This window comes from Solanum verrucosum, unplaced genomic scaffold (assembly GCF_900185275.1).
Source record: "Solanum verrucosum unplaced genomic scaffold, falcon-dt-bn FXZP01000253.1, whole genome shotgun sequence".
In the NCBI taxonomy this organism is placed as follows: domain Eukaryota; kingdom Viridiplantae; phylum Streptophyta; class Magnoliopsida; order Solanales; family Solanaceae; genus Solanum; species Solanum verrucosum.
The window spans coordinates 3,100,814-3,119,747 of record NW_026019984.1 but is presented as its reverse complement, the minus strand read 5'-3'; the positions used below and the strand labels follow the sequence as shown (position 1 = coordinate 3,119,747).

The following is an 18,934-nucleotide window of genomic DNA, read 5'->3' as shown; positions in this document are numbered from 1 at the left end:
CTCTTATTTATTTCATCTCCAAACTATTGACAATGTTGAAAAAAAACACTCATTTACATAATTAACTGAACTTAAATACATTCAAATCTTGTAACATATTCAGTGAAATACACCCCTAAATTCTCGTCAAATTTAGAGGTGTTTTCAACACTTCTCTCGATTTTTTATTAAGAGACACACTCCTAACAAGAGTTAGAGACCATTTGCTATGTCATGTGGCAAGTCGGAGGTGTATTTAGTCAATATGATGTTTACAAGGCTGTCAATAATTTAAAAATGAAACTAATAATTCAGAAGCGTTTTCAATACTTTTCGGAAACATTATAAAGAGGGGAAGAAGATAACAAAATGTACAAGAAAGGGACCAAAAAACCAAAACAAAACAATTCCAATCAGAGGAAAAAGCCAGAGAAAAGAAAGTAAACTAGAAAACCCCATTCGAATACTCTCTCACAAGCAAACACAACCAGAGTAAAATGAGGAAAAAGCCATAAAAAAAGTTAGGGGGAAAAGCAAAAGAGAAGAAAACCCTCAAAGAACTCATAAACACAGAGTCACACAGTACTACTAACACTACAGTTCAAGAAAAAGCTCGTATCTTACCAGTCCCTTTCATTTCTTCTCTGTCTTTTCGATAAATCCTTCTGTTTTTTTAACCTGTCAGTTCAATCCATTTTTCCTCCCAATGCTACTCTGTATGGTCCCCTTTATCATGCATTAAACACTATCCATGTTACCTCTCAGGTTGGGAAAAAATGGTGGTCTTTGTCTTTCATAATTTCTGTGCAAAAATTGGGTGTTTTAACACATTTATGTATGTGGGTACTTATCAAGATTCCATTTTTTTATCTTTGTTTTCCATATCTGTGCTTAAGTTGGTTGTTTTGAGACATTTTATATGTGGGTACTTATCAAGATTCCATTTTTTGATCTGTCTTTCATAATCTGTGCAAAAAATGGGTGTTTTAAGATATTTCTGTATGTGGGTACTTATTAAGATTCCATTTTTTTCTCTTTGTTTTCCATATCTGTGCTTAAGTTTCCATTTTTTTATCTTTGTTTTCCATATCTGTGCTTAAGTTGGTTGTTTTAACACATTTCTGTATGTGGGTACTTATCAAGATTCCATTTTTTGATCTCTGTCTTTCATAATGTGTGCTAAAGTTGGTTGTTTTAACTCATTTCTGTATGTGGGTACTTATCAAGATTCCATTTTTTTTATCTTTGTTTTTCATAATGTGTGCAAAATTTGGTTGTTTTAAGACATTTCTGTAAGTGGGTACTTATCAAGATTCCATATTTTGACCTTATTAAGCTAATTTAACTTTTTTCTGGACTAAATAAGCAAATGGGTGTTCAGTATTTGTCATATCTGAAAATGGAAATGGTGGATTGTCTGTTTTTGTATGTTTCTACTGTATGATTTCTTGCTGTTTTTGGGTTTTCAATCTTCAGATCTAATTGTAGCTTATTAGAGGTAATTTCAATGGAAATGTTTGGTGCTGAGTTGATTGATGATTTCATTGTTGAACTGATTCACTAGGTATTTGTTGAGATCAAGTTGAGGATGGTGGTTCACTTGTGAGTTAGGGTTTGTTTCTTGGTGTGAAATTAATTGTTTCAATGGACGGGCGTATGAAGAAATACGGGCAGTTGAGTCCAGAGAGAGCAAAAGTTTGGACTGAGAAATCACCTAAGTATCAGCAGCAGCAGCCGGCACGGTTGAGTAATGGCAAAGTGCCTGTTGTATACTATCTCTGTAGAAATCGACAGCTCGAACATCCTCATTTCATTGAAGTGCCCCTGTCTTCCACTGATGGTCTCTACTTAAGGGGTAAACAAATGTTTGATTGTAGAATCTAAGTTATAGTACTAAATTGTTTTTGTTTTGCTTTGGAAAATTTATTTGTGTTGTACTACTTTTGAAGATGTAATTGAGAGGCTTAATGTTTTGAGAGGTCGAGGAATGGCTTCGTTGTACTCATGGTCTTGCAAGAGGTAGGAATTATTCAACAATTTAGGTTTGTTGTCAAATTTGGCTTTAAATGGCAGATATAAATGTAGTCCGTGTGCTTAATGTTTTGTTTGATTATGAAAACAGAAGCTACAAGAACGGTTTCGTCTGGCATGATCTTTGTGAAGATGACCTCATTCTTCCTGCTCATGGTAATGAATATGTTCTTAAAGGCTCAGAGCTTTTCGATGAATCCGATGCAGGTAAATTAGACCTTCTTATGTAAATGTAAAATGTGAACCACATGATTGTTTGTCAAAATCAGTTAGACCTCTCTATAGCAACATTTCACTACAATAACTATGTATTTCTATGGAACCTATCTTTCATGTTGTGTTATATTATATGTTCTCAATAACGTCATTTCACTATAGCATCCAAAAAAATATGGAGACAAACGATGTTATTACAAAGAGGTTAGACTGTAGTTGTGAGTGTTACTGCAACAAATTAGAATAATGGATGAGTTTGGCTGCACTAATTTATCGTTCTGTGAATGGTTAAAATTTTGAGATCATTAGGGCTTATAAACCAACTACGAGTGAACGGTCCTTTTGATTCCAGGTCGCTTCAGTCCTGCTGGAAATGTTAGATTGTCAAATCCAAAGCTGCTGCCGGAACCACAATCCTCTAGAAGCCAAGACGACACTTCGTCTTCTTCTAGCATGAATGAAAAAGGTACAAAGAATTCTCAAGATGATGAATCATCACCTCCTGTTCAACAATCAGGTTCTTCAGCGGTATCTCCTCAATCGTCTAGTGCTGATAAAAGCTCTTCATGGAATGGCTCATTAAGCTTGGCAGAGTACAAGATCTATAAGAATGAAGGCCTTGCCGATGCTTCAACTCAGACCGATGAAAATGCAAGTAAAGCTACACCTCCAGAGACTTGCACGAGAGGGGTTTCAACAGATGATGGGTCTATAGAGCTTGGAAATAATGAAATTCATGAGGTTCAGGTACAGGTTCAGGTTCAGGTTCAACCATCAAATGAATCTGCACAGATATGCCGGGAGACAGTATCGCCTGCTCCGTCCTCGTCAAGTGCATCGTCATCAGGTGGTAGAACAGATACCTTGGAATCCCTCATCAGAGCTGATATTAATAAGCTCAACAGCTTTAGAATAATTGAAGGGGAGGAATTTCGGGTTCCAAAAACTAAGCTAAAGCCCTCAAATGTGCTGATGCAACTAATTTCTTGTGGATCAATTTCAGTAAAGGATCATAGTTTTGGCCTTATTCCTACCTACAGGCCGAGGTTTTCACATTCAAAGTTCCCGTCTCCTCTGTTCTCAACCTCGTTAACTTTAGGAGATCTTGATTGCCTGGCAGAGAATCCTAGGTTTACGAGTTTAAGGTTGGAAGATAAGGAATACTTTAGCGGCAGTCTTCTCGAGACGAATATGCCCAAGGAACCTACTCTTCTAAAGCGGTCGTCATCCTACAATGCTGACAGGTTGCTGTTTTTTGCTATTCTTCTACACTAAAACAGTATAATCACTTGATAAATAATTAATAGATGCTTTACCAATGGGATATTTCAGACTTCTTGCCAATTAAACAGTAGTTTGGATTTGTTAAACCAAAGTATTATGGATTTCCTTCAGTTTTAGTCATGTCAACATTCATAGTGCAAATCATAGGTTGATTCTCATGTTTGATTATTTTGTCCTTTCTCATGGTGATTGTCGTAAAGTATCTTTGCATTATTGGGGAAAAAAATCAACATTTTTGACAATGGTTAAGGAGAAAACTGGCACTTAAAGGTAAGTTTTATAAAATATTTGTTAGACCTGCTATGTTGTATGAGGTGGAGTGTTGGCCAGTCAAGAACTCACACGTCCAGAAGATGAAGGTAGCGAAAATGAGGATATTGAGATGGATGTTTGGGCATACTAGGGTAGATAGATATAGGAACTAAGATATTCGGGACAAGGTAGAGGACAAAATGAGGGAAGCGAGAATGTGATGGTTCGGACATTGGTTATTTGATGTTATATGAGTGATAGAACTAGCTTGAGTAATTGTGTGGATTGCCGATAGAACTACTTACTATTTAAGCAAAAATGTAGCTATTGACCAAGAATTCTTTGTCCGATTTTGCATGTCATTCTAAATGTTGAGTTGGAAACCGAATTTGTTGATGCAGGACAGATCAAGAACATGGAGATTCAGTTGAAGACAAAGAGGAGAAAAGCTCAGTCATAAAGTGCATTCCACGTTCCATCAAGGCGTCCCTGAATAAGCAGCAAGCAAGAAGTGAGTCAATGAAATCTCCTCTTTCTGAAGGTCCTAGAATCTCATCAGACGGAATAGGCAGTTCCCGGACCATTACATCCGATACATCCTGTGGAGGAAGCAAGCGAATTACAGAGCTGTCTGACAAGAGACACTCAAATAGAATAAACTCTTTCAGAGAGGAGAAAGACAATGTGATCAAAATCGAAGAAAGTTAAGTATTACTTATAACTAAAGATATGTTATGTTCCTTGGTATCGAATTAAGTTAGTTGAAATGTCTTCTTCGTTTCTTTCAACAGGCTTGCATCAGGAGCTCGGGTTATAATACAGTCGAAAGGAGCTTTTAACAACGATGAACATTAGGCGAACCAGAAGCTTTCGGTTAACTAAGTGTAGATTTTTGTTAATCTTGTAACTACTTGTCCTACTTTTAACTGTCCAAACATGTTATGTAAATGCTAAATAGGGAAAATCATGAAGCAAATTGAGTGTTTGCTGAATAGGAACAAGTAGTTGGAGTTTTGAGCTGGTTCTATTGTACCTACCATTGAATTTTTTGATCTCTTTTTTTTTTTCCTTCAGTTTTCTGGTGTATAATTGCCATTGAAAAATGATCAAATGTTCCACTTTCAATTTAGTCAACTCAGTTTGTTTGAGCAATCATTTGTCTTGCTGTCTTATATTGTCTTGTAGTTTTAATTTGTTTGTGTCACAAAGATGTAGGGATGATAGAACTCAAAAGCGTAAAAGGGGTAGTAGTCTGGTGCACAAAACATTCTGTGTTAGCTAAGTTCAGGAAGGGCTGCAACTCACGAAGTGTGATGTAGACAACCTAATACAATGCAAGCATTAGAGACTGTCTTCACGCTTCGAACTCGTGACCTATACATCACACGAAGTCGATTTTGTGGTTGTTTTTGAACTTTTATGCTTTTTAGCAAGAGAGTTTGAATCTTGTGTGTTTACTATATCAACACAAATATTCTTTCAAAGTGAGTCGTGTTTCATGAATCATGAGTATGATTGTATCTATTTTAGTTAAAGTTCTTATCGTTCGATTCTCAAAAAGTAAACTATGACAATTAAAAAGAACGGAGAGAATATATTTGAAAAACTCTTGTCTTGATGCAATTAAATAAGGCCAATTAGGACACAATACTTTGAATTTTGAAATGGTATTTTAAAGAGTAAAAAGACAAAAAACAGTGACCAAGAAACATGGGATTCCACTGCCCAATTGAACTCTTTTTAGCCAGATTTTGACTTTAATATTGTTGACTCACTCACTGACTTTTTGAGCTTTTTGAAAAGGTCAAAGTAAAACTTTTTTACTTTTTGGTTAATTTTTCAAAAATTATATTTGACTTTACTCATATAATTACAGTATTACATTATTATTATTGTCTATAATAATATTTTGTTGTGATATTTTTTTTAAAAATATCTATTCAAACGATGCTATTATAGAAAAACTTAAAGATTTGAAATAGCAATAAGGCAGTACTATAAAGTTGTTTGTGTTTAAATTAAAGTGTAGTGAATTTGCTGCCAAAAAGGTTGTTTTACTCACGTGTAAACTAAAGACAACTTTAAGACAGAAATTAATGAAATCTTTCTTTAGGTCCCATTTATTACTTTTAGAATAATTGTTTCAAATTATTTATTATTTTAAAAATTTAAGGAAAATTGATTAAATTTTTTATTTTACTTTTAATAGTAATTATTCTTGAAAATTATAAATACTTTAATTATAAAATGACGACAAATAAATTGAATTAGGACAAATAAGAATTAGATAGTCAAAATTCTTTTTAAATATTGTTTTTAAAAATGTACAAAAATAGAATACGATAGATAATTTAAAACGTATAGCAGTGTTGTCTCCATAATTAATGCAAAATGCATACATTTTCTTGCCTGTTGGTCAGTGGTAGCTAGGAATTCATTCATTCTTTTTTCTTTGTTTGTAAGGACTCTTTCTTGTTGAAAATACATATATTTTTCGATCGTTTAATCATAAATTTTGAAATTAAAACTTGAAATGTGAATCTTTTAAAGTTGTATCTATTTTACCATCTAAATTAACAACCTTCATCTTTTTTTTTTTTTACTTTTAAAGTATTAGTATGAAGTTTTTATTCTTTTTAAATTTATATTGTTAGACTTACCTACAGAATAAGAAATAAAAAACTTATTATGAAGTAAAAAGTGAAAAAATAGTTGAAGGACTATTAGTGTTTCACAACAAAGAATAAGGATTATTTTAATTCAAATCCCAATCTTAAGAGACTATTAGTTTTTGAATATGTATATATTAATTTTAATTTTAACATATTGAATTAATCAAATCAACATTCAAATAGTAACATTATATCTTCAATTTTGCAGAAATAATCAACTTCCAATTAGTCAATATGAAATTAATTCCATAATTTAATAGATTTTAAAAGAACATTTTTGTAGAGCAATTGAATAAATAATTGTTGTATTAAATAAACAAAATACATAAAATAAATATAATCTGAATATATGAATTCAAAGTATGTATTGATAATTGAAACTGAACTTTATTAATGACATTCAAATTCTTTAGTTATTTATACATCAATAAAACTCGCAACATAAAACTTATCTTATAAGTGTTTATTAAGAAAAAAACATAATGTTTTTCCTAATAAAACATTATTATTATTGAAAATTTATCATTAGTGACAATTATCATGACATGCTTGTTGAAATGAATAACATATATTTGGTTTATCCAATTCACAACACCAAAGTTCTGGTGGTTCAGAAGCCTTGAAGCATGGATCGAAATCTTTCACCCCGACTGTTATATTTTCATCACCTGTATTTTATAAAAAAAATAAAATAATAAGATCGATTGACTTCTATGTACTAAACGTGCATAAAAAATTAAATAATAATAAGTATAGAATATAATAAAATATGAACATACATTGGTGGAGAGCCAGCAGAGAAAATAAAATTACGCAAAGTAGCAAAATTGATAAAAAGGAGAATTTTATAGTTGCCATGAAAAATATAATTTGATGTTCGAAACTCAAAAGATAGTGAAAAATATGTATGAAATTGTCCAAAATATATAGCCATTGCAATTACTTGATTTTGGTAAATGATGCAAACTAATAATTAATTAATCAAGTTATTTCCTAATCTATACATCCATAGAATCAAGGATACAAAATAAATTTGGGGAAAAAATTTAAGTATAAATATAGCTTACTAATTCATTCATCACTTTTATAAATTATTTCATTTCCTAAAATAACTCTTCCATTTCATTTTACTACACCTCATTAATATGTTTTAATTTATTTTCCTAATTAATTGCGCAAGGTGAATTTTATTTTTTGATGAAAAATGAATAAATTGGTGTTTGAATTTTTTTCCCTTTTTAAAATCAAGTAATTAGTGAATAAGGTAAATAATACAAAAAATAAATTGGGGTTCATAGAACCTGTATAGTTCAGATACGAAAATTTGAAAACTTTGTCATGATTTAAGTGTGTTGCAATGCCTTAATATTCCTAGTTTTTATGAAGCTTCAATTCAATTAAAACCTTGATTTTTTTGGATTAAAACGAGAGAAAATTTGAAAAACTGCAAAGTTAGATAACTGGTAATTCTTGTTCATGAGAGATATCACATCATTATTTTTATGACCAGAATTATATAAATGATATAAATTTCAATTTATTTCATTCGATGTGATTGTAATTGATCCATAATTTCTTTATGCTTTTGTCTAATTTCATTAGAAACATGTGTCAAAATCAAGCATCATTTGTCACATTTATAATAACCTAATATGCTTAACGTTATTGTTGAATATGAGAATAATTAGTAGTTTTAAGGATTTTTTTTTTTAAGAATCGTGCGAGCTACACGTAAATTGAATAATATCACATGATATTAAAAGTATTTTTGAGTTATAAGCGGTGTCACATTTTCAAAACGTCAATTAATCACTATAAAAATATGAGAGATGAGAATAATAATATTTACAAATGACATAAAAATCTAAATTTTGTGAAGCATAAAGCAATGAGTTTATTTGCCTTACATTTGAGCCAACGCTATAAACTCTTACACGTTTTTTTAAAACTAAATATTAATTTTTTATTTCATTATATTTAAGCAAAATCATATTTCAATTCATGTTAGAGTCAAATTATTTAGGCCATTAATACGTAATCTAAAAAGTCATGGTAAACAGTCAAAGATGGAATTGATTCCATATTACTCCATTAATCTTTAGAAAAATAAAATAATTAATATGAAAGAAGAAAAGTAAAAAATAGTCGAAAAAGAATCTTATTTATGATTTAAAAAAGTAAAAATAGTCGAAGGACTATTAGTGTTTCACAACAAAGAATAAGGATTATTTTAATTCAAATCCCAAACTTAAGGGACTATTTTGAATATTTCCTCTCACTTTTAAAACTTGAGTTACTTTATTGGAACGAAAAAATAAATACAGGACTTTACTAGGTAATTTGAGTTAATTGAGTGACAAATCAAGAATTTGTATATTAATTTTAATTTTAATATATTGAATCAAATCAACATTCAAATACTAACATTTTGTCTTCAGTTTTGCAGAAATAATCAATTTCCAATTAGTCAAGATGAAATTATTTCCACATTTTATTAGATTTTAAAAGATTTATTTTGTAGAGAAATTAATTAATTAATTGATGTTCAAGAACTTTAAGAAAAAAAAGATTTGAACAACTCATTTGGTTGTTTTTGCAAGTATTTGACTCATTTCGGGTGCAAATGAATAATAAATTCTTACGTTATGAAAAAAATAATGAACACATTAAATTTCAAATAAATGAAATATGTAAGATAATATAATCAAAATATAAGTAAATATTGATAACTGAAACTAGAATTTTATTAATGATAATCAAGTTCTTTTATTTGCGTTACACATCAACCAAACTAGCAATATAAAACTCATGTGTACTGATTATTTAGAATAAACGTAATTAAGGATTTCTTAAATTAACATTAAGAACATTCTGCATGACATGCACCAATAGAATCATAGCATTTGAGTGGTTCAAACAACTTGCAACACCATTGGGGTGGATTAGTTTGATCATTTTCGACACATGGATCGATTGATTTTGTTTTTATCCTTATACGTGCATCACCTGCATTTCATAGAAATAGAAAATAATAAGATTTGACAAAGCATAAAAGTTATTCTTACATACGTTTATCGCCTGTATTTCATTCCTTTTTCTTGAAAAATGTTCATAGAAATAATAATAAATATAAAAGAATGGATATGAACCTACATTGATGAAGAGCCAACATAGAAAACAAAACTATGCAAAGTAACAAAACTGATTGAAGGGAGAATTTTATAGTGGCCATTAAAAATATAATTTAGTGCTCAAAACTCAAAAGATAATGAGAAATATGTATGAAATTGTTTAGCATATATAGCCATTTAAAATACTTAATTTTGGTAAGTGACACAAATTATTAGTTAATTAATCATATTATTTCTTAATTTGTATAATGAAATATTTTAGAATATATAGCCATTGAAAATACTTGATTTTGGTAAGTGACACAAATTAATAGTTAATTAATCATATTATTTCTTAATTTGTATAATGAAATATTTTAGAATAATATATATTCATTGAAAATACTTGATTTTGATAAGTGACACAAATTATTTGTTAATTAATCATATTATTTCTTAATTTGTATATTCATAGAATTCTGAATTTTTAGAGATCAAAATCTCTATTTTTTTTTTCAATTTTGATACTTTTTTCTTATTTCATACATGTGAAAAATGGGGGGAAATTAAATTTATCCTAATAATCTCATCAGTATAATTTATTTCATATCCTAAAATACTCTTTTGTCTTTTTTTATTATTGTCTGTTTGAATTGACTTTTGACTTTTTATTTATAAGTCAAAAGTCAAAAATTAAAAATTTATAAACAAAAAATTATAAAGAAATTTTAATTTATGATTTTTGGCTTTTATTATTGTAACTTAAAAGCACCCTTAAATTTTACCTAAATATTAAAAAAGTGTTTTAAAAAATATTTTGACTTAAAAACATTTCAAATAAGTCAATTCAAACAGGCTATTACTCATTAATATCATTTAATCCATTTCCTAAGATTTATTTTTTATTTTGGTAAAAACTTGGTGTGTGGAAGTGTACAATCTGATTAATTGCAAGGTGTATTTTAATTTTGGGATGAAAGAATAAATAAGCATGTGTTTGCAAATGTGTTTTAACTTATTTTTCTATCAAATAAAATGAAGGGGGTAAATATTATGAAAAGAATAAGTTCAAGAGGTTCGTAAAATCTCACACAGTTTAGATGTCTCATAATGTCATCATAGTTTAAGTGCGTTTGTATGGCTTATTCCTAGTTTTATGAAGCTTCGATTCAATTAAAATGAGATGTTTTTTATATATAAAAAAATTGAGAAATTATATAACTAGTGATTCTTGTTAGAGATGTCACGTCACTGTTTTTATTCATTGAATTATATAAATATTTATTTATTTCATTTGATGTGGTCGTAATATTCCAATAATTTCTTTATTGTTTTTGTCTAATTCCCACTAGAAACATGAGCCAAAATCAAGTTTGTTTGATCACAATTCACATTCATAACTACCTAGTATGCTTAACATTATTGTAAAATGTGGAAATAAAATTTTACATTAATAACTAAAAAGAAAGCTAAGCTATATTTAAGGTGCAATGATATTTTTAATGGAGTGAGTTATTTTTGAGAAAAAATACAAACAAAGCTTCGTTTAAAAGTATATTTGTGAAATCTATTCCATTTTGCATTATTTAGAGGAAATATTAATAATGATGAGGATATATTTGATCCAACTATATATATATATAGGACAAATTTACTCCTTGTCATATAGTTCAAAAGTAAATTTGATCTTAACTAGTAACGATGAGTGCATATTTGACTCCAACTACTAGTAAATGATAAATTTATTTCATTTCGCATAAAGAGCAAATTTGACCCTTTACCTTACTTCTGTATAAAGTTAGAGTAACTAGCTGGTGTTGGTGACACTTGCACTTAAACCTTTCGTATCCCAAACCACCAATATGTGTTTGTGTAATATATTTTATGAATGACAAAGATACATGAAGTCAAGTTGATATATTGATATCTTTACACAAATAGTCAATTGGATTAACTATTTATTATTTTTAGTCTGTCTATTTAAATTTATATAAACACTTGCGCTTAAACCTTTCGTAACCCAAATCACCAATATGTATTTGTGTAATATATGTTGAATCAGTTTGAAGTAGCAAATTATTTTGGTGTTACCTTATATGCCCTGGAGCATAAAAGGTTAGCACTACCTTATGGTAACAATTTCTTCTTCTATTTTGCATCAACATTATATTTTTGTTTGGGTCCAATTGGTACTATATATATACAAATTTTTGCATGGACTGCCTTATACATGGGTGATCTTGAATTTTTATCTCGCAAATTCGTGAAATATCAAGTAAGAGTATATATGCTTGTTTGGGCCTAACAGTGAAAATAATAAATAGTATAACTTACCTAAATCCAATAGTGTAAAGACCTAAATTACATTGTATCCCTATTCTTTTTCAATTTACAAAAATCCCTCAAAATCAGTGTTATCCGAATACATAGCAAACAAATCGGATACATTAATTCCAATACATTAAAACAAATTCAGTTACACTTTTAAAGGAAAGGTAATCAATTTTGAATGTGAGTTCCCCAAATCACGCTAATCAATTTGTTGTCAATCTTTCTCAAATGGTAACTGCTTCAATTAATTCAAAATTCAAATTTTCTTCTCTCAATTCTCTTCCAAATCCTCCTAGCTTCAAACAATTCAATCAGAAGCAAATCCTTCCAGAATCAACAAATTCAAAATTCATTTTTTTCTCTCTATTCATCGTCTCATGTTCATCGAATAATCATTCAAATCAGATTCAAATTTACCGAAAATTTGATAAGATACATAATGAATCATTGTTGGACAAATAATTTCTTTTATGAATCTCAAATCCACCATTGCAGTAGATCGATGAGATGAGGAAAACTTGAAAATTCGATATATAGTAGAAGGAAATCCTTCCGGAATCTAAGAAAGTGAGGATTTTCTTTCGGAATCTGAAGCAAATCCTTTCGAAATCTGAGAAAGTGAGGTGAGGTATGAATGATACAAAAGTGATGAAATGGTTGTTGGTCAAAATATTGATTTGTGAATCTCAAATCAACCATTGCAGCTGAATTAAAGATCGATGAGTTGAGGAAAAATTTGGAGATCTGATACATCGTTGAGGTGAAGAATCAAGAGTTTGGATTTTCAATGTATCCGTTATGGATTGATACAACAAACATAAACTCTAAAGAGATACATACCTTTGATGGATCATTCATACCTTTTATAATTTTGTGTAATCGTTTTCTGAATTTTATTTCCGAGATGGATAGATTTATCAATACATTACTATTTATGTATCTGGTAGTTGCTACGTATCAGATACAATTAGCGTAAATTTGAATTTATGTATCATGTCTAAAAAATTGTGTATTTGTTCATGCAAGAATAGAATGTTGTGTATCCGATACATAGAAACACCTAGATACATGATAAATGATACATTTAGTAGAAATTTTATATCAAGTATCAAAATTAATATTTGAACACGATACACTGTGTATAATAAAATTGTAATGTATCATAGTGTTGAAACAAAGATATTATACATTAATTTAAGAAACAAAATTAACTAGATACATTAAAAATCTAGTTAATGTATCCCAAACTATAATCGTAAGATAATTTAGTAATTTGAACACGATACATTGTACATAATGAAATTGTAATGTATCATAATGTTGAAACGAAGACATTACACATTAATTTAAGAAACAAACACATCTAGATACATTAAAAATCTGAACACATATATATTAGAAAAATATGAACAAGAAAAAATCAGGAAAAATAATCAAATTGATATGAAAATTGTAACTAATAAGATTGTAGATAATCCTTTTGAAAATCAAATTGATATGAAAATTGTAACTGATAAGATTGTAGAGAATCCTTTTGAAAATTGTAACTGATAAGATTGTAGAGAATCCTTTTGAAAATCAAATTGATATGAAAATTGTAACTGATAAGATTGTAGAGTGAAATTAGGGAGAGACTAAAGGAGTGAAAAAGGGAAGGAAATCATGTGTTAAGGCTGAAATACTTATGTATCCGTTTGACTTGAGAATTGAAAAAAAATAAGGGATTTTGAAAATATTTTGAAATGGTAGGGAATGGTGGAAATTATGGAAAATAAAGATGTGTATATTATATCTAGAGAAAGCCTTATACATAATGTGTCAACCTTATACAGATGCATGATAGTGAATAAAAAATATTTATACACAAGTATAAGTTAATCCGGAATAACAAACTCAAACTATGAGCTACATGATGTAAATATTTTCTTTCTGGCAGACATAAAACGTAATATTTTGTTATTTTCAATGTGGTAGAAAAATTGTTCAGTAATTTTTTTTATTGCTCGTCCTAGTTTAGCAAAAACGTCTTTAAAAAATCCAACTCAGTTGATATATATAGAGTTAATTATGATAAATATATATATATAAATTATTATTACTGTGAGTTTCACATCCTAACTATTATTTATTTTTTTCTTACCTGAACTTTCACCATTTATATATCAAACCACTAGATATTATTGTGAGTTTTACGCCGCAAAAAGAAATCACATATCTTCGCGTCTCCTATTATAATTAAATGCGTATAATTATATATTATCATAAACTTTCAAATACACATAATTTTATAAATATTCACTAGTTCAATAAATTAATATTAATAGTAACTAGTTATTCTCTAACATAAACCTCTCACGTGGTACAAAAAACCTCTCAACATCGAACAATGAATTTTATTTTTATTTTTGCAAAATTTAAATGAGGGATCTTTATTTCAAAAAATATAAACTTATGAGTCAAGTTATATATATTTTTAAAAAAAATAAAAGAACAATTTAAAATTTGAAATTGAAATTTTATTCACATTTAGCAAATGTTGAACTTCAAATTTGAATCCTAAATTCTATGACCAAAACGCCTATCAGAAGTGTATTTGGGTGAAGGTCCTTCTACTCATCTTTTTTTTTTTTCTTATGTAGCTTTTTATTTATAAAATATATCGCACAAAAGTATATTTATACATATAGTTTGATTCCAATTAATCTAATGTGAAAAACTTAACGTAAATGTCAAGAATCGTATATCTAAAACTATCTCACATGCAAATATTAATTGAAGACAAACCCCCGTCATTTCTTCAGCACATTTGATGAAACTATCGATATAACGAGCAAATGGTAGCTAAGATGACGAAAAACTGTGAAACTCCATTGAAGGAGAACAGAGAGAATATATCAAATTATATATAGAGTATGAAATGAATGATTGTGTATTACAATTTATTAGAGTCCATCATCAACTAGAATTAGATTATTGTAGCTTATTCATTGTAACAAAAGGATTACTCTTCCTTTAGATACATAGTAGCTAAGGATTCTTATATTAATCATAAACATGTACAAAGTCTATAAATAAAGCGTACAAACAACAGAACAATCAATCTGCTCATATGTCCATTCCCCTGATTGTTAGTTTGAGAAAACCATGTATCTTATAACATCTGTCTTTGGTGTGCCCTGGCCTTCTGCAGTGTTCACAATAAGGTCTTGATCTGCCATTGTAGTTATTAGAAGTGGAAAAATTTGTCCTGAATTGTTGTCCTCCATTTGAGGAACTTGATGAGCTAACATTCACAGAAGGAATCATGGATGAACTCATTGAACTTCCTTCTGCAAACATTTGATTACTTGGCTTAAATTCCCTTTGTTTTTCCTCTTGAACTAAAAGGGCAAAAGCCTGAGCCATAGATGGCAAGGGATTCATCATCAATATACTCCCTCTAATAATAGTATAAACTTTGTTTAATCCCATGAGAAATTGAATTAGCCTCCTGTCTTGTTCTGCCTTGTGTATATTTTCGTTTCGTCCACAGCTACACACACAGTTACATTGATCCTTGGCATTCAGATTGTTTAATTCGTCCCACAACTTCTTCATTCTATTGTAGTAGACAGTAATATCAAGCCCCGACTCAAATCATTTATTTCCTTTTGGATCTGATACAACTTTGCTCCATTCGTTTGATCATATCTATCTTCTAATTCTTTCCACAACTCAATTGTATCACACACATACTCTACACTTTCAGCAATTTTCTTTCCAAGAGACTTCAAGATCCAACACGTAACCATATTATCACATCCCTCCCACTATCGATATTGAGAGAAATTGAGTGCATGCCTCTTACACTCACCATTTATAAAACCCAACTTGTTTTTCACAGAGAGGGACTCATTACACTTCTTCTCCAAGATCTATATCCAGTACCAAGAAATTCTACTTGAACAAGAGAAAGACTAGGACTATCAAATGGATGAATGTAAAGAGGATTACTTACATCAATGATGTTATTTCCTGCAGGAGTACTGGCGGGATCTGTAACTTCCACCATTGTGAATTGAATTCAGAGATTTGATAAACTTTCGATAACTACAACAAGAAATCGAACAAAGGAACGAACTATGTGATCAAATTGACAACTCCGATACCATGATGAAACTATCGATAACGAGCAAATGGTAGCTAAGATGACGAAAAATTGTGAAACTCTATTGAAGGAGAACAGAGAGAGTAGAATATCTCAGATTGTATATAGAGTATGAAATGAATGATTGTGTATTACAATTGAGTAACAACTATTTATAAAACTGCTAACTGTAACTAACTCTAATTATCAACAACTAACTAACTCTAACAAACTATGGTGACGTGGACAATAGAACCTTCCATCCTCTTCTACAAATATCATCTCAACAACATTAAATCACAAATCAATGGATTAAATTGAACTTAATAGCTTAGAGAGTTTTTCTCTTTCTTGTTTTTCATGGTAATGCTATATATTTATATGTTCGATTGCTTTGTTTTTTTATTGGAGGCCTAACTATTAGAAAAGAAATTCTGCTCTTCCAAGTTAAGAAATGTTTTCCAATATTAATCTAAATATTTAATTAATCACGTTCATTTTAACTATTAAATACATATAAAATAATTATACATGATTTCAATAGATTGTTTGCTACACAAATTCATCCATCGTTGTATCATTTGGTGGCCAACATGTGTTTTAGATGAAGAAGATACATTTGTTTATTTTCATTGCTTGCAAATCAAAGTTATTAGACCTATTAGTACCGTGCAATAGGTCTTATTGAATTTTTCGATCTCATGGAATAGATTTGACAATTAAATAAATAATCAAATAGCGAAACTTAAAATTGTCCTTAACAGTTGTTGTTGTAGATGTTATTTTACCACTAATAACTCTCTATTATGAATCTTTGTATAAATTTAATTTCCATTTATTTATTTATTTTCTTATCAATTTCTCTCCTTTTTTTTTTAGTATATTGAGATTCTTTTTTGTTTTGATTTTATATCATTGAAAAATGAGATTTAAATGTGATTTAGAGTCTACTAGTGGGAGATTGCATAAAAATAATAATAAGAATATAGAATGCAACAAAAATTAATCTCAAGTGGTAATATGTGAAAATTTTACTAAGCTAAACTAAGGAGATACACATGGAATCGAACCCTCACCAATAAGGTGGGAGTTTAGGGAACCAACTAACTAAACTACTAAGATGAAGAAAAGTTCTTAAACAACACCAGCAAGCCCACCACCAACAATGGGCCTAGCCCAATACACCTAATGATGAGTCCATGCCCAACTAACTAAAGTTGACCCAAAAGAAACAATAGGGTTCATTGATGCTCTATCAAAAGCCCCATCAACAAGAATATTGACCCAACAATAGCAATTGGAGCAATTTCCTTATATCAATTTCTCCCATTTTTGGGTCAATAGCAATTGTATAAACATGAATTAGCCTAAGGAGGAGCTCACCTTTGATTACTTAGTTGGTGAAGCAATAGCTTATCAAATTCTTACAGTCTGTTCAAATTGATTATACTCAAATCAAGAAAATGGTTAACTCCATCAACAATAATAAAAAGGATTTCTTTATAGGAACTTATAATTTCAATATGATACATAGTATTTAAATTCCGAACTAGATATAGTAAGAAAATAAATCTTGAGAAATGAAATAAACAAATAAAGATCATTCCCACACCGTGTTTGCAAGACTATATGTTGATTAGATTTTAACTCGTTCCATTATTAACTATTAGTTGTCCAAGGGCATAAGTCTGGTATTTCTGTTCTTAAAACTTTATTTCCGATGCGATTACTTACTTCATCACAATTTAGATACATATTTGTACTTCCTCCGGTAGAAAAATATGGTCAATGCTTCTAATTTTTCGTCTAAGTTAAGACTTTTTCATGAAATAATCAAAAACATTTCACTTTCAATATAGGAAGTAATACCATAACTTTAGTACATATAATTGAATAAAATAATCTCAAAATTATCTAATACCTTAACTCAGGCTTCAACAAAAATCTGAAGAGTAACAATAACAAGTAAATGAATTAAGTAATTCCTCATATAAAATTATTGACTCTAGAGATAAAATAATATAGAGAAGACAAGAGTTGTTTTGAGTACCAACAAAACCAAAAACAATGCTTTAAATTAAATTTTATCCCAAAATTATTACAACTTTTTAACTTTTATGTTATAAAATTAATACACCTAGAAGCCCCCAAGGCCTAGCTCAAGTGGCAAAAGGTGGAGGATTTGTGGCTTAGGTCGCAGGTTCAAGCCCCACACCATGCAAAGCGAAGCTCTGTATTTAAGTGGAGAAGGGTAGAGGGGCGGGCCCATTATCCACCGAGTTTAGAAAGCTGTGATTGGTCCAAAGAGCGGGTCACAGACGAATTTCTCGGTTATCAAAAAAAATAAAAATTTAATACACCTAGAAATTATATACAAAGTATAATAAAGCACCATTTCATAGTTATTATTTTTAATATATATATATAAACTACAATGCAAAGATTTTTATAGTATTTAGTTACATTGTAACTATCTTGTTAGCTTTCAACCAAAAGGAGTACTTCTTTTAAATAATAAATAGGTCATTGTATGAGCTATTTATTACTCATTCCTTTTGAATTTGTTAATCTGATTTTGATCTGACACATAGTTTACGAAAGTAAATTAGATTTTGAGAAAAAACATTAAGTGATACTTGAAGTTATCCCAGATTTTCAAAAAGACACCTTAATTTTGTGTGCGTCCTATTACCCCACAAAACATTCAAAATCACAATAAATACACATTTTTTACACAATATTTCCACTTTGGACAAAAATATCCTTCGAATGTGCAATTTCTTAAAAACAAAAAGTGGACCCATTATTGATGTATTGAATGATGCTTTGGTAATTTCCTATGATGAATTCGTTTTGTTTGTTTCTTTTAAATTTATTTTACTATACTAAATAATTGTATAAAATATTATAAATCACGATAATTAATTACTTAA

General features: G+C 29.5%; 1 protein-coding gene across 6 annotated transcripts; it reads left to right on the top strand.

Moving 5' to 3' along the window:
• The first annotated feature begins 446 nt into the window (after positions 1-446).
• On the top strand, positions 447-4,819 carry LOC125818193 (protein SOSEKI 3). 6 transcript variants are annotated; one of them, XM_049497734.1, is made up of 6 exons: positions 447-744; positions 1,456-1,834; positions 1,929-1,998; positions 2,102-2,217; positions 2,579-3,470; positions 4,164-4,819. In XM_049497734.1, exons 2-6 carry the CDS (start codon positions 1,624-1,626, stop codon positions 4,468-4,470), a joined length of 1,596 nt encoding a protein of 531 aa, XP_049353691.1. In that variant the 5' UTR covers positions 447-744; positions 1,456-1,623; the 3' UTR covers positions 4,471-4,819. The 6 variants fall into 6 exon arrangements, with proteins under 6 accessions (XP_049353691.1, XP_049353689.1, XP_049353692.1 ...); XM_049497732.1 differs by having other exon boundaries at positions 488-744; positions 1,544-1,834; XM_049497735.1 differs by having other exon boundaries at positions 493-814; positions 1,544-1,834.
• The last annotated feature ends 14,115 nt before the right edge of the window (positions 4,820-18,934 follow it).

Coding starts and splice junctions, on each gene's coding strand:
- LOC125818193 (XM_049497734.1), top strand. CDS start 1,624: ATGGACGGGCGTATGAAGAAATACGGGCAGTTGAGTCCAGAGAGAGCA. Junction 1,835..1,928: donor TGATGGTCTCTACTTAAGGG/GTAAACAAATGT, acceptor CTACTTTTGAAG/ATGTAATTGAGAGGCTTAAT. Junction 2,218..2,578: donor TTTCGATGAATCCGATGCAG/GTAAATTAGACC, acceptor TTTTGATTCCAG/GTCGCTTCAGTCCTGCTGGA.